The 23141-nt window shown below is 41.3% G+C and overlaps 2 protein-coding genes across 3 annotated transcripts in view; one reads left to right on the top strand and one right to left on the bottom strand.

Annotated features, from left to right (window-relative positions):
- Nucleotides 1–673: 673 nt before the first annotated feature.
- spg7 (SPG7 matrix AAA peptidase subunit, paraplegin) lies at nt 674–9733 on the bottom strand. 2 transcript variants are annotated; one of them, XR_013962164.1, is made up of 18 exons: nt 9339–9733; nt 8973–9075; nt 8742–8831; nt 8385–8626; nt 7921–8060; nt 7515–7617; nt 7308–7433; nt 6724–6886; nt 6371–6544; nt 6163–6287; nt 5572–5674; nt 5349–5459; nt 4569–4684; nt 3975–4131; nt 3007–3167; nt 2397–2474; nt 1891–2184; nt 674–1843 (listed from the first exon to the last, which is right to left on the bottom strand). XR_013962164.1 is itself a non-coding variant. In XM_080729239.1 (17 exons), exons 1-17 carry the CDS (start codon nt 9582–9584, stop codon nt 1978–1980), a joined length of 2445 nt encoding a protein of 814 aa, XP_080585365.1. In that variant the 5' UTR covers nt 9585–9733; the 3' UTR covers nt 674–1977. The 2 variants fall into 2 exon arrangements, 1 of the variants encoding a protein (XP_080585365.1); XM_080729239.1 differs by having other exon boundaries at nt 674–2184.
- A 3058-nt stretch (nt 9734–12791) lies between these two features.
- Nucleotides 12792–23141, top strand: part of ankrd11 (ankyrin repeat domain 11) — a 174764-nt gene continuing 164414 nt past the window's right edge. The window contains exon 1 of the mRNA XM_080730457.1: nt 12792–13157. The gene's annotated coding sequence lies outside the window, so the exon portion shown is untranslated. The remainder of the gene's footprint in view (nt 13158–23141) is intronic.

Below are 23141 nucleotides of genomic sequence, written 5' to 3'. Positions count from 1 at the left end.
ACATTTAATCTCTGCTATGGCAAGTCCAATGCCCTTAATTTGTTGGGTTACATTTGGAGTCATTTGAACAGACTAGGGAGACAATTCTTCACTTTTGTCCCTCTGTAATGTACTCTGAATCATAAGGAACAGTTCACATGAAAGTAAAAGTGGTTGTTGACATGATTAGCAAAGAGTGGAATGCAACAAGGGAAACAGAATGTGTTTAGAAAATGTACTTTAACCTCATTCTCAGGTTATATGATTGTACATTGTACAATCAACAGGACTGAGATATTCTTTTTTTATATATATATAAAAGTGACAATTTTGTAAAATACATTTCCTTTGATATTGATTTTATTTGTAAACATATTTATCCATTTGTATCATGAATCCTCCATTCCAGCATCCATTACCAAAGCTTTTTGGAGGCATCTCTTACAGTTTAACATTCAACCACTTCACACAATGTCCCATTTGATCACATTGTATAGATGTAATGGTTTGATTGGTGTTTTTAAACATTTTCACTTGGTTTTGATTTAGTCAAATACAGAATAAATGTAATAATTTCATGTATTCATTGTGTGTATTCATTATGAAGAGACATTTTCCCAAATAATTCATCCATTTAAATTTCCATACTCAGGATGTTTTAAATAAACCTTTATTTAAATATTTTGTTCAGCATGATACAAGCATTGGGGGCTTCACGTTCAACTGCATCAAAGTGATATGTTTTGTTAAATAATAGCTCTATTATTCCAGGGGTCTCCCTGTCTCTCCAGCTCTTTAGTAAACAGAAAATACATTTTCAGGTCAAATTTCAGTGATGCAAAAAACATCAGCAGACAAAATTGGAAATACAATCTTTTAAAATCAAATTGATTGGATAGAATTGTTGACCCACCTGAAAATGAATTTTCTGTTTACTGAAGAGCTGGAGAGACAATCACACTATAGCAGTGATTACTATCAGAATTTAAAGCTTTCAACGCATCGGGGTTTGCCCAGAACTCATGTGCAATTCCAAATAACGCTTCAAGGAAAAAGAAAAAAGAAAGAAAGAAAACCAAAACATATCATTTTACAGCACCTTTAAACAAACCGATACTTGGACCCTAATATATATGTACATTAGTTTTCCTAATGAAAAACTAATTTACCCCCCTGGATTCATCATCTGTTGACACCAAGGGTCAAGCTAGACCAGTGAATCCACGTAACCATTTTCTAATCTGTAGCAATCTCCATTTAAATAATGATTTTTCTTCCTTCTCAAACCCAGTTTTTGAATGAAACCCGGTGCACACTATTAGACCTGAATTCCATTCTACTCCAAGCAAAACAAACAATATTTCAAAAAGATTTTTGATTCCAGTACTCTCAACGGTATCTGCATCTCAACTGACAACCAAACAGGGCATTCTCTAGTCATTGTGTATTGATCTAAAATAGGAAAAAGAATCTCTCAGAAAGAGTGTACAACGCATATACAGTATGTGTACACATCCTTGTGCACATGAATATATATGAATTAACTATATATTAGTTGGTGATGTTTCACTAGCTTGTTGAAGACTGCTTTATTTTACTTCCCTTTCTCCTTCTTGTCAATGTATTAAACCTAAGCATTTTCTTTCCTTTATGCACAATTTCACAGAGAGTGTGACTTAAATCACTCAAAATATAGTTTAGGCATCCAGAGGGTTGTTTGTGTGGAACCTCATCCACATTTTCTTGAACCAAGAGGCCTCCTCAAAACACAGGAGAAAGAACAACAACATTTCTGACGTCCGACAAAGTTTTTTCCGTAAAGGGAGATGATATACCGGTAATTACAAATGGACGTCATTCACAACTTCTGATGGGCGGTCTCAGATATTTTGCACCCCCAGATGTGCTGACTCTCCAAACTAGTTCAGAAACCTGTCTGAAATGTTTTTTTCTATGTTGGTCGCGGCATATATTGGCCTTAAGAATCATTCAGAGAATTCAGAGCAGCTGTGGATTCATGTCGTCCTCCATGTCTTTACGGGGTGGTGGTTGCGGTTCTTCGTGCCCTGTGTCCTGTTTGTCCCTCTCAGCCTCCACCCAGCTCTGTGGGGCGATCATCTTCTTGGGCCCGTGGGGCGGTGGACCAAGCAGAGCCTCGATGTCCTCATAGTTCACCACCTCACGCTCCAAAAGTGCAGTGGCCAACTGGAAATACACATCACACACACGTTTTGTATTGTATACAAGAAATACTACGGTATACACTTTAGAACATCATTTCATCCATGGATAAGCATAAACCCAAAATAGCAGATCTCACTTGTAGAATGGTGCGAGCATTGTAGATCAGCTGACCCCTGATCCTAACCCTAGATACACCCCCCCCCCCCCCCAACACACACACGACTGCGTCTTACCAATGTCAGCTTGTCTCTGTTTTCCAGAAGCAGTTTCTCTGTGTGCCTGTAGGCACGTGCTATCAACATCTTAGCCTCCTAGAACGACAATAAAATACATTCAAATCAATGCGTTCACTCAGCTCAACACATGTCATTGTATGCTATGTCCCCAGGACTTTTTTGTGTGATCCTTTTAGCCTTAATGTCTTAATGTGCTGTTTACATTTCTGACTAACCTTTTATTTGACCTTGTACCGGTAAACTGTACTGTCCTGAAACTGTACCTTTTGCTATGCAACCTTCTAATAAAGTCTTCAATCAATCAATCAATCAATCAATCAAAAAGTCAGTTGCGTCACCATGCACTGCATTAGGCCTGTCACAATTATTACATGATCACCTGATCAGAGGTATTTGAGATAATCGCAATTATTATTTTTGCATCATCATAATCATTTCCACGTTGACAAATGTTCATACATTTTCAAAAATGGTCAGTTTCATGTATATGTTCCAATGTTCAATGCCAAACAAACACGCAAATGCATTTTTTTGTATGACAATTAATCGTCAGGTGTGCCAATGTGGCCATCTGGAAGTGCAGAATTGGTGCTATTTGGGAACCCACATGGTCCATCTGCTGCTGCAGGCCTTGGCTGAAAGGTCGCCGTCCGACACCTTGCTCCTGGGTGTCTGGGAATGAAACCTGGCCCACACTGCTGCACATGCCATACTGCTTCACCATGGAGTATGCCACACGGGTCACCTTACGCAGGTCATCCTGAGCCCCTAGCACAACACAGGGAAACAGGGTTGGTTGCTTTTTTTTTTTTACCTACAAGATTGAAATCACACATTTTGACAGTAATTAGTAAGTAGTCCATTAGTGTATGCTGTGAATGAATGTTAGCGGCTGTCTTTCATTGCTTTTCTTTTGAAATGTCACTGAACTGAACTTGTGGGGGTGGGGGTCTTAAAGGTATAAGCCCCTGGTTGTCCCAGGTACGATTCTGTCGATGTGTGTCCCTAAGCAAGGGAAACACATCCCTATACATATCCCTAATTGCTCCCAGAGCAAATGCTTCAATAAAGTATTGAGTAAAGGGGGTGAATACTTACGCACATGTGATTTTGTACTTTTGTATTTTTAACACGTTTGCAAACCTTTCTAAAAGACTGTTTTTGTTTTGTCATAATGCAACATTGTGTGTAGAATTCTGAGCAAAAAGATAATTTTAAAAATGTCTTGAATACGGCTGTAACATAACAAAATGTGAAAAAAGTGAAGGGGGGTGAATACTTTCGCAAGGCACTGTACAGCTATCATCTGTACTGTAGAACTATCAGCTATCTAGCTAATATTAGTTCATTTCTTGATATAACATGGATGGCTCACACTTAGCCAATCACAGCCAATGACAGGGTCAGACTAATGAATATTAATGACTAATAAGCTTTTACAAATGAAAGCAGCCTGTGAATTAGGAGAGCAGAAGGAGGCACAGCACCCGAGTTTTAATATATACACTCAGCAGTGATCCAAGAATGGCAATGCTAAAATATGGAACTTTAAGCTCAGAAGTAGGTGATGTGTACCTGTGGTAACCTTATTGAAGACAATAGCCTCGGCGGCGCGTCCCCCCAGGGCCATGCACATCCTCTCAAACAGCTGCTCCTTGGTGAACAGGTACTGGTCACGAGGAAGCATCTGGGCAAATCCCAGGGCAGCGTTGGTCCGCGGGGCAATGGAGACCTGCGATGCACGACAGAAAATTAACAATGAAAGATCCTTGAACTAATCTGGATTAACTTCAAGCCTCCATAAAAAAGGTTAAATAAGAATAAAACAAACCAGCAGGTGGTTGAGGATGCCTGCGAGGCCTTGTCACAACAAATCAGACACTCCAAAATGATTTCCATATTATTTCTTTGGCTTTTATTACACTGTGAAAGGTGTGCTTTATGATCTGACCGTAGCCCTCGTGTGGGTCTTCTGAAGGCTATGGCAGAAAAGTTAGTTGGATGATAAAGTTCACTAGCATCTATAGCTAGATTGTGCGGTTAATACATGTTTGTGACATTTTAAGCAACTAAGGGAACTTGCTTGGTGTGTTTTCTTTTGCTTACTAACTGTAATTCCACTGTACTCAGTCACTCGCTGACTGACTATGCATGCTCTATGCCCATTACCTTCATGACTGCCTCTGTGTGTTCAAGTAGCCATCCCACTAAAGCGTGGCCAGACTCGTGGAAAGCGACCACTCTCTGCTCTTCTTTAGACAGGATCTTACTCTTCTTTATGCTACCTGAATGACACATGACACATAACCTAAATATACAAAGAAATTACTGTCATATTTGACAACTTAATACTAAAAAAAGAACATCGATAGTGGAAATAGACGATCTACAAGCGTTGTGAGCTTCTAGATCTGCTATTTCCACTATTTTTGAAAATGTTCGAAAATGTATGGCGTAGCCAGGATTTACCAACTGGCTAGGCCTGGCACAATGTGGGTGGGCACAGATGTGAGCTTGTACATTTAAATATTTACAGGGACGTAATAAAAAAAAACGCTTCATAATTGAGTAAACTATGATCAAATGAAACTGTGGTGTCTTTCTTTGCTTCCTAGACAGCCACACATCGCCGCACGCACCGCGCATCGCCGCGCTGCAAATGTTTTAGTTATTTTTGGGTGGGCACAAAAACGAAAATGGTGGGCCTAGGGCCCTAGGCCTAGTCAGGCCCACACGTGGCTACGCCGCTGATGTAGGAACATTTTTCAACATGGAAACGATTGTGACGACCATGACAAAAAGAATTGTGATTATGTCAAATAATTGCAATTAGATGATTATGTAATAATTGTGACAGGCCTAGTGACATCTGTCCTAATGAAGACTAGGAAATCAATCAGTCCTCTTTGAATACAACTAGTGCTGCCTGTTGTAATATATGTACAGTACCTGCTATAACTCTCTCCACTGCGTATTCAAAGTTGAAAGTATGAATGGACTTGAAGCCTTCTCTGGCAGCATGGAGGGCAGCTTCGTTGCAGATGTTAGCAATGTCTGCGCCTGGGAACAAGATGGGTTGACAAAGGACATCGAGCAATCAGCATACAATATCCACAGATATGGCTGCAATGTTAACAGCAACAGATGTACATGAGACAGAAACTGTAAGTACCACTGAAGCCTGGGGTAAGTTCAGCCAGACGTAGGGAGTAGAAATTAGCGGGTTGAGTTAGCTTCAGGATCTTCAAATGTTGCTCAAAGATCTCCTTCCTCTCCTTAAAAACAATCAGGTAAATAACGAAATACATTTCAATTTACTTTTCAATTCACACCCAAGAAATGCGGGTGAACTAGAATGTTGATGTCTAGTTTGCAAGCGGAATATATTTCTTGTCCTTTCTGCAAACTATGATGCGCGCTTTCACTTTCAATGTTACAATAACTACTTACTCAAAGAGTCAAAGCTTATAATGTTCTCTGACATGATGCAAAGGAAAACATGATGCTCATGAACACAAAGAACAGCCTTACGATTACAAAGATTGCAGTATATGAGTGGTTGTCACAATGTCATATTCTTGTACAGTATCCTTATTCCTTACCCTTACAATGGAATGTAACTTTGCACACAGGGGCCATTTTAAATACAAAAATATAGAATATACATTTAATATTTAAATTATTAATATTTTAAAACAAAATAAATATGCATTAATATCTTAATCAAATATCCCATGGTTGGTTTTGAGTGCTTTAAGGCCACCTGCAAAGTGGGCAGGTCTATGAATATGTGTCTGTCCAGTCTGCCTGGTCTCATCAGTGCACCGTCCAGGATGTCTGCTCTGTTGGTAGAGGCCAGAACAATCACGTGGTCTGTCGTGCCCATTCCTGGAAGAGAGAGAAACGCCATTCAAGCTTCTTGGAATATTCTCCACAGTGTGACTGGGTCAACAGCCCTAAACTCAACTCACCGTCCATTTCTACCAGTAGCTGGTTCAGAGTCTGTTCTTCCTCAGTGTTGGAGAAGCCTGACGTGTTGTTTGAGCGTTTCTTCCCCACAGCATCAATCTCGTCTATGTAGACGATGCAGGGAGCTCGGGCGCGAGCCTCTTTGAACAGGCTCCTTACCCTTGCAGCACCCAAGCCTAAGCACACAAGACACAAAATAAAACATATTTAAAAATACAAACAATACACACAGTAAAATCCTGAGTGTTCATTTAACTCAGAGTCTTCAAATTGTTTCCATTTGTAATTCTGAGAGGTCTTTACTGTGTAAATTCATAGTTTATAACAACGACATCCACTGATAAGACCAACTTACCCCCGATCACCTCCACAAACTCAGAACCAGCCATGGCCAGGAATGGTACCTGTGCCTCTGTGGCCACAGCCTTGGCCAGTAGGGTCTTCCCACAGCCTGGGGGCCCCAGTAGCAATGAGCCCTTGGGAACCTTGGCCCCCAGTTGAAGGTATCGGTCCGGATTCTGACAAAAGATATAATTTGTTTTATTTAAGATTTAGCATCATCTAAGGGCCATTTCTGAAGCTAGAATATAGAATATTTAGTTCCAACTTGTGTTAGCAAAATGTAGCTACCACTGGGTTCAGATTAAGAATTATGAAACATGTGAATAAGTAATAAGTAGGTCGGAGAGGCTTATTGTCAGTATCAGCCGAAAGCGCCAGTGTCTATCCCTGTTTCAATGCACCAAACACCTGTGGAATGCTGAGATGGGGTGCAACAGCTACCATCACAGTTCCCATTAATTGCTACTCATGCATGCACTGAGTCGGCTGTGCCCAGGATCTAACCCGGGAACTTGTGGTTTATGTGGGCGAGTGCTGTTATAAATGTTAAGAGATTTGCACCAATATACAGTATTGTTTTTTGTTTTTGTTTCTTACCTTCAAGTAGTCAACAAATTCCTTCACTTCTATCTTAGCCTCATGCATGCCTGCCACATCTTTGAAGCTCACACCTTTCCCTGATTTGCCATCTACAATGGTGAACTTTGCCATCTTCAGCTGATTCTGTTAAGTACATCCCGGAATACAATTAGTGCTCTATAAACACAATATAATATAGGAATTATTTTTGCATTGTCTACTCACAAAAGCACTGAAGCCACCCTCTCTCATACCCATGCCTGCTAGACGGAAGATATACCAGAGAATAGCCACACCAATGGCAGCCATTCCCAAAGCATAAACCGCACTGCAATGATAAAGAAACATTGACAGTAGTAATTATGTATAAGATGGCAATTAGACCAATCAGATTGCTTTGTTTAAAAAAATGCCACCCACAAATATACCAGCAAATCATATTATTTCAGAACCTTAGGTAAACCTATTGATTAAACACACAAACCAACGTCCCTATTCATTCCTATTCTTGGCATGACATAATTGGCGAACATTTGGCAAAAAAAAAGTGGTTAATGCACATGCAACAAATGCAACATTCAGGAAGATAATTATACTTCAACAAAATCACTTTGAGTTAAGTATCCCTTACTTCCCAAAGAATCCAGTCCGCTTGTATGATACTGGTATCCTGTCCTTTGTGTCAATGTTTAATTCCTCTTCCGCAGCTCTCAGTTTCTCCTCAAATTTGTCAATGTTAGCAACCTGCATACGATACATCAGAGCCAGTCTCTGCCAAAAAAGGTAACATAGCACATACAGTGAAAAGCAAGCACTATCTGTCTGCCCACAGAACACATCATATTACATTTTTGGGGTCGGACACGGTAGCAGCATATGGTATTTACCTCGACAACCTTATCTGACCTGTCAGTCAGTATTATTAAGCTAAATCAAAATCAGTGAATTTAAACACAAAACAGAGTGGGCGCAGATAATTGCAACAGGGGAGAATTTCTTGAGCACACTATACTCCAAACCCAGAGTATTATTATCTTCCCTAAATAATAAAGATACATTACAGGAGGTATAAAAGATATTAACTATTAAACATACAGGCCTCCCAAAGATCACTGCGCCAGGGTGAAGGTAGATGTCCACTATGTCACTCTCTGGAACAACTTGCACTCTGGACACCTCTCCCTTGGCCAGCATCTCATGCACAAAGTCATTCCAAGATATGTTTCCACCACTGGTGTTTATAGAATTCAACAGGACCATGATGAGTGCTATGATGAAGAGGGTCCGCAGGCGCTCCCGATACATCTGGTCCTCCTGCTCTCGACGCTTCTTCTCCTCTGAAAGGAAGAGTAGATGAGGACACAGGAACAAAAGGAGAAGCAAGTGAAGGCAATGAATCTCCAGTGAATGTATGCCATCAAATACTGAACATGATGATATACCATCTCTTACCTTCATCTTCCTCTGGAGTTTTCCCCTTTGATCCATTACTTTTATTTTTCTCTTTTTTGGACTGAGAAGTACTAAAAAAATGTGTAGCGCCTGTAACGAAAGGCTGTCTCATGTAACTAGTTAGGTAGATAACAGTGCCAGTAGAATATTAATATGTACAACACACACACACACACACACACACACACACACACACACACACACACACACACACACACAGAGAGTCTTTACCTAATAGATTTACCAAACCAACAGGGTTTTCCATCCAATTGTTCTTGATTAACACTTTGTTCATCCCCATCATTCCAGGACTCAATGGTCTGTAGAGAAGATTCTAAAACAGGAAGATCAGGTTTAATAGATAATACATTTTAATAAAAACATTGGGCACTGACATTTTCAAATGTCCATCCATGGAACATACTACAACCCATCATTTGACCTTATGGCTTTATACAATATACAACAGTTGTTCTCAAAGTGGGGTCATCATTGGGTTGCAAGCCAGGGGCCCAGGGGGTCCCCAGACTCCCCACTCCCCAGCAAAATGTGCTAATATTATATTACATAACGTTAGGTCTTTGGTAACAAGCTTACCTGAAGGATTTTAGAGTTCAACTTCACACCACTGTGTAATTGTCGTATCGGCGACTGTTGTGATCCTGAATGCATCAGCTTTTTATCACTGACGCGTTTCCATAGCAGATGTGTACTGCCATAACTGTGTGCTGCTGCGATGTTTGTTGTTATTAACGGTGAGTCGTTTCGCAATAGTGTCCATTGAAGAGCCCTGTATTTTCTGCAGGAGCCAACAACAGGTCGTTGTAAAAGCATGGCTGCCATGACGGCTCGGTTAGATTAGATCATGCACCCACATAGGCTATAGCAACAAGACTAGAATATTATGAAAAGGAGTATTATCATGACATTTTAATTAGAACATTTGTTTACTCAATGCCCCTCATCTCTGTAGCAGCTAGCTTACTCAACCCACTGTCGTGCAAAGATGGAAATACGACAAGAGAAACGTTACTCCACCCCCTCAGTAATATTATTATTAACGGTTTGTTTAACCTCGCTTCCCACTTGTTCAGTGGAACGATGGAAAAAAACATACATTAATTCGTTTAACAATACGTGTGTTATTATTATAATGTATTTATTTGCATGTGATACGGAAACTATACGCATATTAACCATAGATCTTAACTGCATTTACAACATCTTTGCTACACACACTGTGAACTCTGAACTGCGAACCTTGTTCATTATGCAACTCACTGCTGCGGCGACATTTGCGCAGGAACCGATAAAACAACAAACTATAGTCTATATATATATATATATATATATATATATATATATATATATATATATATATATATATATATATATATATATATATATATATATACTTTTCTTCTGGTGGCATTTGCAGAAAATCTCAACACGCGCGCGCGCGCACACACACACACACACACACACACACACACACACACACACACACACACTTTCAAAAGATCATAAAAACAGTTGAAAATGGGGAACATTACAGTTGGAGGGTGTCCAGCATTGTGTAAACAGAGCTATTTTGTCGTTATTTATCAGCATTTCTTTTTTCTCTCAATACGATTTCAATAGAATACAAATAAAGGAAATAATTCAATAAAACGTGTTCAAGGGTAGCAGCTCTGTTTATAATGTTTGTGCAGTAGGTCTGCACATAGAGTAGGAAGGTCCTTCTGACCTATTACCATATTCTTCCAGCAGAGGGTGGTATTTGTCAATTCTAGCAGTGGTGTTCAACAAACGTTCGTGCGCATGAGCAGTGCGGTGATCTAGGAAGTAAAGTGCCAGTCTTCCCTTCCATAACAACACCAACACTCGTGTGCCCTTCATGGTGCCCACCTATGGTGCCAACCCTTATATTATACTTCTATGTGCCTACCACCACCAAACTATGCATAGGCCTACCACTGATGACCTGAACCACTGGTTCTTAAACTTTATTCATAAAAGACTCCCCAAATGCATGTATTTGGCCGTAGACCCCCCCCATTTGAGTATATTTTGTGTCAGCCACCCACATAGACTTGTATATATTTGTCAAATAGTTGAAACTATCGCGACGTGTTCTTGTGACCTTATATATTTGCTATTTTCGACAAGACTTTCCTCATTTTACTGGGGACCACCCCCAAGAGTAGTCTACCCCTGGCCTGGGTTGGTACCCAAATAGAACCAAGCCTACACGTCTTCGTTTAAATACTTCAGTTTAAAAACGTTCCATGCCATGAACTCGGAGCAAATGCATTTTGCGAGAGTGGAACGATCTCACTTAGCTCTGGTCCATAGCGTTAGTGGAGTTCTCCCTAACGCTATGTTCCTCTTCCTCTGTATTCCTTGGCAAAACCGGAAAACCCTGCCGTCTGGTCCGAAAATAACAAAAACTGTTTCGCCCCTCACCAAACCAAAGGTATCATTGGACAGTTGAAAGCTTACTCTACTTAGTGGACGCGGGCTGAGCCCCCCACCACACGATTAAAATACATTTCTAGGACAAAATGAAAAATATTCTACCGGATGGAGACTCCATTTCTTCTCGTTTTTCACTATTTGTCGTCGCCATCAAGGTGCCAACTCACTACTGCCGCGCAGGTCAGAGGACCGAATTACACAGAGCATTAGTCTCACTGGGTGTTATTCAACTCTGTGACGTTGGAAGCGCTGTTTCGTAAAAACGAGGAAGAGCGTCTCCATCCGGTGGAATATTTTTCATTTTGCCCTAGAAATGTATTTTAATCGTGTGAAGTAGAGTAAGCTTTCAACTGTCCACTGATACCTTTGGTTTGATGAGGGGCGAAACCGTTTTTGTTATTTTTGGACCAGACGGCGGGGTTTTCCGGTTTTGCCAAGGAATACGGAGGAAGAGGAACATAGCGTTAGGGAGAACTCCACTAACGCTATGGACCAGAGCTAGATCTCACTATGGTGCATGTGGATGTGGAAAAGCCTGGTGACGCGAGGTTATGGTGCATGTATGATGTACTTTAGATCTCACAAGGTAATGAAATAGAATGGGCTATCAACATCATTGTTGGTCATTTACCTCCCCGTCCCTGAATAACGAGCCAACCATAAATAAACGTAGGAATTAGGCAATGTTATTATGGGTACTGGGGCAAAAAAAAAGAAAACAGGATGTGGAATAAGCGCTCACGTCACGTTGATTGACATTGGAATAATCCAATGAAATTAGAAAACACTGGTTTTAGCCAATGGAAGGGTCCGTTTCATCTTCTTGCGTTTCATTTTGACCAGACTGAGCCCATGTTGCGGTGTGTTGGGTTTACATACAGATATGCACCGCAGTACGCTTAACCCTATGCGCCTTAACCCATTATCTAACAGATAGATAAACAAGTTAAGAATTTTTAGAAATCATATCGATCTGTATAACATATAATATATACTTATGTAAACATCTGATGCTAATTAGTCTCTCAATTATACGCAAATATTAATATTTCATGCGTTTAGAGGGTCGTTTTAATATGATGTATTTTCTCAGGGCATTATTACAATATTATTATACTGCCATATATATTTTTCTTATCACAATAAGACCTGCAAGATTTATTTATTTTTAATCTCTGAAAATATTAATTAATTTACATAAACAAACCACCTATTTAATATCTTGAAAGCCATATCAAGTGCACCTAATGTCCGTACTCCATTTCCTTTGCCTGGTCCCCCAACTGTATAATGGAGCTTGGTCTCCTGCGCTGTAAACTGCGGGCCATGGGTAGCCATGTTGGAGCCACGCCACAGTCACTTCAGAGCACGAACAGTCCCCTTGGCCAGATCCAAAATGGCGTCAGTTTCGTCCGTGTAAAAATAGTATCCGCCCACAATGCCGAGTGCGAATCGCGTCCTGCGTTCCATTCCGAAGCGTTTCCTTCCCCAGCCTCCATACTCCATACTAACGTCAAAGGCCGCTCGAAAACGTTCGAATGGGTTTGCTAGAGAGGATTAAATCGAAACAAAACATGCTATTTCGAGGTTTTACGTTCACCAACGAAGCCTTCAGTTTTAACGATGGACCATTAAATGTTCCCGCTTGGCGATGAAGACAACATAACTCTATTGTGTTCACGTTTTCGGAGGATATTTTTGAAGCCTCTTCGATCGTCTTGTTTGTCGGGTCTCCAAGAATTAGCACTAGCCTGGCTGGCTAGTGAGCCGATTTAAAGCTGCGATGGTTGCTGCAAGTTTATGCGGATGTCTCCGGACGATGTCGTACTGAAACCCCGGGGCAACAAATGGGAACATCTAGCATCGGGGGAGAACATCGGGGGATAGACTTTTAGCTTCAAATTTACCCAGTCTGAGTTGGCCGACATTCTGAAAGAGGTAAGAAGACGCATTTATTGCTGTTTTAACTTGTAAACAAACGGACCATTGCACGTCTCGATGTGGCGTGCGTGTGGGTGTTGCTGCGACCACCGATGCACAGCTCGTAATGTTTGTTTGCATCAACACAACGTTGACGTAGTGTGTCATGTTGATTTTGATCGGCGAGTATCTCTAAACACTTAACCTAGTTGTTCCTGGGTTGGAATTGATTGTGATGGCAATTGGCCTTTTAATCGTTTTTTTTTTTTTTTTCATTTCACAGTTGCACGAGACAAACGTAATAGAACATAGGATGCAAAGTTAACGTGTATGCATGCACATACTATTCGTGCCTTGTTTGAATGTTATGTTAGTAGTTATTTGCAGTGTTATTTTAAAATTCGACACACACACACACACACACACACACACACACACACACACACACACACACACACACACACACAATACAAGCCAAGTAGGACTATTTCAAGTTTTTGGAGGACATATCTTGGGGGTAGCCTTGAATAGTTGTCTGTTTAGGATAGTCAAACGCACCATGTTGTACTTGTGGTAAATATAGAAGTATAGAAGAGCTGCTTCTGTATGCTTTAGCACAAACAGTAATGATCAAATCAATTTATAGGAAACTAAGATACAAATAAATGTGTATATTGGGTATGACAACAGAATATTAGTCTTGTCTGCTTCATGGTCACATGAAGCAGACAGATAGTGCCTCTATTTATGTCCCTAAGCATTGGCTAATAGATTTAACTAATTGTTCCTGTAATGAAACATTATTCACCCCATGCATTTGCTGGCCCAGTATGCTTGTATTGCTGCAGGCATCCTAAGAATGAACACAGCAATATTTTGTCACAGAGAAATGGTTGGTCATACACAATAACATTAGAAGATTGCATAACACAAACCAGGGGCCAGGTTAGGATGCAGGTTAGTTGTGTTGTTCTTGTAAGAAGTGGTATTATCATAATAATAATAATAATAGCCCAACATGTTTCAGTGGGAAATTCAGATTGACAAACACCAGAAGTTTGCTGAGTTCAGGACAAAAACAAATCCTGTATGACTGACTTTTTAGTGCAATGGTTTGCAGTGTGGAATGACAAGAAAGAGAATGGCACTGTATAATGGGACAAAATAGCAGTATAGTGGAAACAGAATATGGATGAGAAGAAGCCCTCTACTTTGGTGCAGTATCGTGGCTGAGGAAAACACTGCAGTACCGCTAGTGGTGTTTTCCTCCAAGATACTGTGAGCTCTTAAGCTTGCTGGGGCGTTCACGTCTTCTACACTGCAGAGGTAGTGATGCATATCACACCATCCCTCTTGAGCTTGCACAGGACCTATTTTTATATTATGTCATTTATGGCCTATTACTCAATTATGATATACATTTATGGTTGTTGACTCATGGAATTCAGAGATTTCCTACACACTTGGGTAAAATTGTAACTCACCTGATTTACAGGTCAAGCTTATTTCGCAGTACTTTGCTGTACGGGCAAATGTAAACCAACATTTTACAGCATCAGAATTCATTTAAAATAAACATTTAGTTTACCCATAATATCTAGACTAGTGTGAACATCCCATTAGTAGCTCTACGCTCTGTCAAAGAGTTGTTTCAGACCATCAGGACCAATTTAGTAGTTTTCAGTCTTTGACTTTTTGCAAGTGCAGTACAAGGAAATATCCTGATGATATAAACATTCATGGTTGTAGGCAATCACAGCCTATACTATTGATATTTCACAATATAGTTTTTAGCAGATACTTCTTTGCCTCATGTCGTCTAAGAAGTAAGAATGTAACATGTCTCCTTTCCGACATGTCTCCATTCCGACACTAACCCTATCCCTTACCCTAACCCTAACCTCTATGGAAGTGTTGCCACTCCGACAATAAGAAGTCAATTTTGGAATGGAGACATGTCGGAATGGAGAGAGCCCCCCTTAATGCTTATAGTCACTGGTGTAACTGCTGCATTGTACATGGCCAATTTATCTATTCAATGGATCAAAACAACTTTTTTTTTTGCGAAATTATTATGGTTTTAAATGCTATTTGATGCTTCTAGCGCTCCCTTTCAGCTAGCATCAGTGGTTTGTCATTCATAGGACTGTGAACAGTGAATCAAGCCTTGTGCCTGCAGCAGGAAATGGAGTCCTGACTGGGTCGGGAGGTCAGGGTCTATGTCGGTAGCTGGGATTTCTCACATTTCCTGTTTTAGGAAGACTGACATTCTGTGTATCTGCTTTGTTGATTGGCCTTATGCTGTCTACAATTCTCCCAAAACTAACCTCAATGCCTTTCATAATCCAAACAGTAGCTCTTGTGTCTGAAGAGGGCACGTACCTTTTTGGCGAAGCCCGAACTGGTGAACAGGGGAAATGTCCCCTACCGTAGCGATCTGGCGAATCTTCTGCATATTTTTCGTCTTTTTCGTTTAATCCTTCTGGACAGGGCGTTTATCGTGCGCTTGGGCATAAATATAACGATTGCATTCACCACGGCTTCGTAACTCGCGCGGCGCTCCGCCGGCCGCGCGGCCCTGGCCCGCTCTTCGCGGCCACTCGCGCCTGCGGCGCTCGGGGGCGAAGAGCAGGACCAAGGTCCGCTGGCCTTCGCGCCGCTTGCAGTGTCGTGGACAATCGAGTGCTCCGCCTGGAGCTGCGTCGTCATTTACAGGCGAGACCAATGCGCAAGCACTCAATAACTACGAAAAATGCCTTAAAACAGAGCCATGTTTAAGACAATAAAACGATGACTGTTGACTTCGCCAGATCGCTACGGTAGGGGATATTTCCCCTGTTCGCCAGTTCGGGCTTCGCCAGATCAGGACTTTCCCTCTGAAGACACTCAGTCCAGGTTGTCCACCCTGACCTACTTAGATCTGACTATCAGTCATGCTAGCTGCTTTCAATAACTGACACCAACATGTGAACTAGAACATTTAGAAGCTTCATGTACTGCAGGTCAGGCAATGTCAGTGTTGCTTTTTAGATTAGCTCTTTGCAGTGCTTTGAAATCTGCAGTGTTGCGTAGCAGCATGAGCTTAAAACATGGCTGGCTACTATTCCTGTGTGGTATTCTCCTACCACTTCCTCCATAATATTCTTATAATTTGAGAGTAATTATGCAGGGCTTTCGTTCTATTTCATTAGCCTGCAGCTTTGATCATAATATGTACCAATGCAGAGAAGATGAATAGTATGCAATGTAACAATGGCTGAATTGTTTTTTTAATTTAGAGAAGGATTGCATATATATATATGTGTGTAAGAAGAGGTGGATTAGCCGCAACACAAAATCTTTTCGACCTGTTTATTGTACACACGTTGCACTATTACCGTAGTTCATCAGTGGACTTGAGTAGAAGGCGTTTTGCTGTTGTTCTGCCCTCTGCTATCTTGCAGTGTTTAATATGGAGAGTGAGTGTCTGACAGCAGCCAGTAGATTGTGCAGTGGTTGTCGAGGTAACCTACTTCTAGAGGTGCTAATGGAAGAGCAGAGCGTCTGATGCTCGGGAGGAGGGGGAATCGGCCCTAAGCACCAAGTCAGCCTCACACACTGTGCCTGCCTCCTGTCTGTCCAAGAACCCCCCCCCCCCCCACACACACACACACACTCTTGTGCTGCTGAGAGAGTGGTATTTTAGGTAAACAAGCATGGCTGCCCTTGTTTCTTGTTTCTCTCTGTCTCCCTCGCACAGCTCTTTTCTCGTTTCACCCTTTTTCAGCTGTGTAAATCTTTTATAGCTCCTGACCTAGCAATACAATCTCAGCGGACAGTCAAATGACATCTGAAGCCCTTTGAAATCCAGCCTACTCCTTTCCCCCTCTACCCTGCAAGCGAAATAGAACAAAATGGCGGGCCCCATTCCTGCTGTCTCCCTGAGGGACAGTGGAGCCTCATTTGGGGGTTTAGGAGGTCTTGATGGCTGATGTCTCCCCTGCTTAGGTTGTACTTGCCTGCTACCCTTCCGCTGCACCACTTTTGATAATATTTTCTCTCTCTGGATCTCTTATACATCAAAGTGGGAAAGGTTCTCTATTCTGTCTTGCTACTGCTTCTACAAAAATGTACTAAAATATTTTGCTTTTGATCTCACAGTAGTGACACTACTGGGAATGAAGACTTAGCTGTTTTTCTTCATGGACAGGAATCAGGATAGTTTATGCTAGACTGTCAGATTGTAGGCTAAATTGACTCTGTTATGTTGTAGGATTATATGCCTTTATTATTATTATTATTATTTATACTTAGCATACCACATACAAATGTATTTTTATCATACACTGTTAATTAGGATTTTCTTTTTTCTTTTACAGACAGTGAACGTAGGTGGGGAATTTATTGTATCAGTTATTTCCAATAAATGTATCATGTATCATATTGAAGCATCATAGTATTGTTGCCACGTGGGTTGCATTCTTTTTGTGTTTTATTCACCTATTGTTGGACATAAACGATAATAAATGAATGTATTTGCTCTGTGATAGTGGGCAGACATGAGTTTGGGGGAGGGGTGGAGAGAACATTTGGTGATATGATTGGGTGTGCTTTGGAGCAGGGGGCTGCACAGGGATGATCTATTATCCATTTGTGGCATTGGAAATGTCCTGAGGTTAGTCAGCCAGGTCTGGGAGCTGAGACGGTAGAGACTTGATGTGTCCCTCTGGGCTCGGCTGCTCTGGTCTAATCAGCAAGTCCCGCTTTCATGAAATCACTTGTCTTTTCTGTACCACCTCCTCAATCTTAAATGTTTCATATCTCTTTCCATCTCCATCTCTGTAGCCTCACCTCTACTCAGAGCTTTCCCTGACTGCTTTTGAAACGTATTTTTGATACCCCTCTCAGATGTATAAATCATGTTATGTAAGGCATCGGATGCGTAGCATTTTTCAGGTTGGAAAAAAATAGCTCGGTACTGACCACTGCATTGGTCTGAATCACATAATACACAAGCAGAGAAACTAGCCGCTGTGTCTGTGGGCTGCCTTAAGTTGTGCCCAGCACTCTTCTGTGGCACGGGGGATCAGCCACAAGCTGAGAGGTGGGGTGGTATGACCAAGTGTTGGGGGGTGAGGGTTGGGCTGGTGTGGCCTGGCTGAATCTCAATCACCAGGGCCCTTTAGTGGTGCTGCCCTTTTGAAGGGCCAGCTGCAGCCTTTCAATCTGCCCATTTACATTGAAATGCACCAACAGGAAGGGGGGAGGGGAGGAGAGAACGAGAGAGAGGAGACAGACCTCTGCGTCTGTCTGTATGGGTGGGGAGTGGGGTTTGCTGTGTGTGTATGTGAAAGCAGAGCATACCTAACCACAAAACACCCAGGAGAGAAGGTCCATCAGCGGGAGGGGGTGTGCCCCTGTCGTCCAGTCCCAGCGACACTTTGTTTTCACCAGCCTGCTGCGGGGCCATATAGTGCACACAAAGGCTCTAAGCACCCTCTTTTGACCGGTGCCTACGTTTCCACCACTCAGCTCTTTTCTGTCTTTACAGCTAGGCCGGCGGCACTGATTTGTGGAGGTTGTGGTTTGTCCCCCATCAACCTTTTTTTAACAACACGCTCCTGTTAGACTCATTGTCGGTGCTGCTTTCACACTTTTATCCCCTTCGCAGAGTGTTTGTCTAGTTTAGCTTCAGACAAAGTCGTTATTTTTTAGCTTTTTGTTTATCGAGGCTCGATCAGTCGCATAGTCTAGCGGGGAGATGATGTTTTGAGTCCTGGTTGCTGGCTCAGTGTAACGGAGATCATACTGTGCTGTTGGCTGGTAAAAGGAAGCCTGTTCTGTAACTCATTAGGGGCTCCATAGACAAGCTGCGGTTCAGACAAATGAGGCCAGTGTGTCATATTCCTATGTTCATCTAGCTTTCCAGGATAACTTGGAGCTCCTCAGAGGTGTGTGTGTTCACGACAGTGATTGAGGGGATAGTCGTGAGTGGGGGGATGGGCTAATCACTAGTTTCGTGTTAGGTTTGGGTGGGAAGGGTGTTTAATTTTTCTCACATGTTCTGAGCTGCTGGTAAGCAGTTTGGACAGGTTTCAGGTTGGCTGCAGAGACTTGCCCTGTGGGTTATTTTGCTTCTCTCTCTCTCACTCGTTGGCTGAGATCACTATAACTGTTCAAGCAACAGCAGCAGAGTTACACGCCTTTGTTTGTTTTGTACCTAAATCCTCCTCTGTTGTAACTGCACTTTGAACCGCACTGAGGTTACAGAGGCTGTAGTAGACGGCTGACAACAGCCCAGAGGCTTTGCATATTTATCCATTGATATGGACAGAGGTTCCTGGCACTTTCAGACTTGTTGCAGAATCTGAGATAGATGTGAATTGGAATGGTTTGGAATGTCAAGCATGTAATTACACTTCCTTATCCCTCAGCAACATAAAGATGACGTCTTCAACATAAAGAGGACATCTACTGAAGTGCATGCACGACAGCAAATGATTCTGTCATGGGAGTTAAAAGTTACGAGATTAATTATTCCAGTGCTATCTAGATGGTAGATACTGCCTATCATAGCACCTGCTCTGTGATAGTAGTGGGATACTCCACTTAACTGTGTGTTCTCTTTGATGTGTAAGATGCACAGGCTGCACCACCATACCATGTGTGTTTTAGGTCCAATTGTTACATTTTATTAAGTTTCAGTCCACTATTATGACTGCTGACTGTAATCTATTTAGCAAAACCGGTCTTTAAAATGTCCTCAGTTAGGCCTACTGGTCACTGTTTAATTATCAGTGTTTACTAAGCAGATGTGGCTCTTGGCAAGCTAGAACAAGGACAGCATATTTTGGTCATTGCGACTTAAAATGTGACATAAAATCAGACTCTCTCGCCTTTGTTGATTTTTGTTGTTTTGTAACACGCTAGGGCTGCACGCCAGTGCACGGTTAATCGTTTTCAAACCGAAATCGCGATGTGAAATCTCGCGATTAGCGAATCGCAAAGGCCGCGGTTTTGGCGATTTTCTGCGAAGTTGACTTCCCAAGCATTATGCAGACGTTTTAATTTTAGAAATTCGTTCATAATTGACTAATCAATGATCAAATCATGCTTCCTAAATACCCACGCATCGCCGCACCGCGGATTAGCCAACATTACGGGTTGCTCCAATCTCCTCAGAGCAGGAGAGGAGCCAAGCATGACACTGTCTGTCTAACAGCACGTAACAGTGTATTTCCCCTCCAACGGATTACTCCATGGCTACAGGTAGTGAATGTTCTGGTAATCATTATAAATATAACATCCTTAAATCCTTGTGCATAGATTAAATGCTCCCGTTTGTTGTAAGCTGAAAGTGAAAGTAATTTCTGTGCAACGGTGGCTGCCCCTCCTCCAGTGAAACTTATGGTGTGTGTCTTAGGGTGCATTTTTTTGCCTTGATAAAACTTAAGCAAGGCAGCGACATACGGTACTTTCTTCCTTGACAATAATGAGAGGCAGACAAAACCATTACTGACATTTTGCTGAATATAAAAACGTTTTATATTGCTAATAAGCAAAGTAAAAGGGAATCTTTTGGAAATATAATTGAACTGAATCAAACCATTTGCCAATTTGCCTAGTTAGTGATAATCAATTCATTTTTAAATGTAAACACACAATAAATATTCAAGGAAGCTTAAATGATGTTCTTTGGTTAAATAATTTCCTTGACAATGAGAGGCATTATTACTGAGATTTTTCCGAATATAAAAACGTTTTATATTGCTAAAGCAAAATAAAAGGTAATCTTTTGGAAATATAACTGAACTGAATCAAACCATTTACATGATTGCCAATTAGCCTAGTTAATAATAATCAATTTATTTTTTAAATGTATTACACAATAAATATTCAACGGAAGCTTGACCTAAGGTAGTGAAATGATTTTCCTATGGTTAAAATTATTTATTATATCATCCTTTTAACAAAACAAAAAAAACTATCACTTATCCTACCTTGAAATAAATATATAAATACAGGGGTTAAGGTTCTCCATCCTGGGGATGGATTTCCGTCCTGAGGAGTCCCTAGGGGCCATTTATGAGATCGAGAAAAAGAGAAAACAAAAAATGGGAGTGGGGGGTGTAGCCATGGCCGTGATGTTAATAACATGACCAAAATCGTCAAAATGCAGCATAATACTTGCTAGTCAAGTCAAAATAAATTTCCGTCTTAGAATTTTTTTTTTGTTTTAGCCCCTGTAAATATCGCGAATAAAATCGCAATCGCAATATTAGTCAGAAAAATCGCAATTAGGTTTTTTCCCAAAATCGTGCAGCCCTATAACACGCCTGTTAATTTCCACCAAAATCGACATTCTAATCTAAGTGCATTGAAATAGCTGATAAACAAACCTCAGTGCAGTCAGGTAGCTTTGTGCCATGTATAACAATAATCTCAAACAGACCTGAGAATTTGTCACACCGGTTGAAAATAATGTCTTAAAATGATTGGATATTTTTGCTAGCTACTTCACTTCAAGAAAAGATTCTAAAAATCTGTGAAAAACATAAATTCATTATCGGCTGAAGGTGTCTCTCCATCAAACAGACTACTGCATACTGGCAGTCGGGTCCGAAGCCGGATGATGTTGGTTTATCAGGTGTATAAAAGTTATTGTCGGCTGTCGCCACGCACAAACTATTGCAACCGGTCCTGGCACCTTCTTGTGTGCATGCGTTGTCAGAGGAAATCAGATGAAATAACTCTCCAAACCTGACCAGGAGGTAGCAGTAGTCTTCAGGAGCCCGCAGTCTTCAGAGCTTGGACAACAACAACAACAACAACAAAAAACAGCTTTGCTTTGGAGTTGATCGGTATAGGAATTGAGAGATGAATATGGTATCTAGTTGAGTCAGATGTGCGATGTTCAGATGAGAGGTCTACTTCTCTTAAGTCTATGGAGCCCCCTTTCCACCACCCCGCTCCTACAGACAGGCAGTAGCTGTCGGTAGCCGACGAGAAAGTTTGGTCGGCTACAACTTAGAACCCGATATGACAGAATGCACAACGCCCACTCGACCACAGACGCTTTGGCAGTCATTTAAGCGACCAAACAGCTAAACACTGACACATTGACACTTTGCATTATGGGACATTTGCACTAATGTAGTGTGTATCTAATGTATAGTGTTTGTTCACTATGTTTAGAGGTGCATGCCAGATAATTTGCAGCGAACCATGAGTTCTTTGAGATTTGGAACACCCAACAAAATGGCTGACACCCTAAAAGTAGTTCACAATATTCTGAGTGAGTGATTGATTTGGAACACAGCCTTGGGTGTATGTATGCAAACTGGATGCAGAGCATGCATGCACTCGCCGAGCTGACAGACCTGCCGCGTAAAATACATTGTAGATTGTTACTTTAGCATCATACAACCAAAACTCAACTCATCTTCTATATAATAGTCATAGAGTAACCGCTTCTCTGTGTCATTGATCACGCCTGGTGTTGCATGCATATGAGTTTATTAATTTGATAAACACCAGTGGTGAGGCTCTATGAATGCACAACTGTTTACAGAAAACAATAATTTGTTAATTGACAAAATGATGCCAGTCGTAGACTTGCGCACCATATGTAACACAGCCCCTACAGCGAAGCTAAGGCTTATTATTAGTATTGCTGTTAATGTTATTATTATTGTTGTTGTTGTTATTATTATTCACAAAAAAAGTGGAATTAAAATGGCATATCCTTATCCTGATGAAGGTGCATGACTACTGGGCCTTGCTACTGTGTGTTTAAGGAGACCATGCAGTCTGCAGGGAGTGGAAAAACACATCTTCCTTCATTTGGCCTGCATGGGGACTTTCCCTCCTGGATATGTGGCAGCAGAGAGAGCAGCTCTTAAAGCTACAAGCCTGCCTATGTTTAGCATGGCTAGGCTGCTGCGTTCACTTCGTACTAGTCCTGCTCTGATGCCATCGAGAACATTCAGCTTTGTTGCTTGGTTTACCCATGAATGAAAGGAG

The sequence above is a fragment of the Nannobrachium achirus genome (genome assembly GCF_963921795.1).
Source record: "Nannobrachium achirus genome assembly, chromosome: 7".
Taxonomy (NCBI): domain Eukaryota; kingdom Metazoa; phylum Chordata; class Actinopteri; order Myctophiformes; family Myctophidae; genus Nannobrachium; species Nannobrachium achirus.
Note: the sequence above shows the minus strand (reverse complement) of the source record. Positions and strands in the feature narration are given on the sequence as shown.

Excerpts from the sequence above, each read along its gene's own strand:
- spg7 (XM_080729239.1), bottom strand. The coding sequence starts at position 9,584 with ATGGCAGCCATGCTTTTACAACGACCTGTTGTTGGCTCCTGCAGAAAA. Across the intron at positions 8,627-8,741 it reads AACTCCAGAGGAAGATGAAG|AGGAGAAGAAGCGTCGAGAG; the intron begins GTAAGAGATGGT and ends TCTTCCTTTCAG. Across the intron at positions 7,434-7,514 it reads AGGGTGGCTTCAGTGCTTTT|AATCAGCTGAAGATGGCAAA; the intron begins GTGAGTAGACAA and ends TGTACTTAACAG.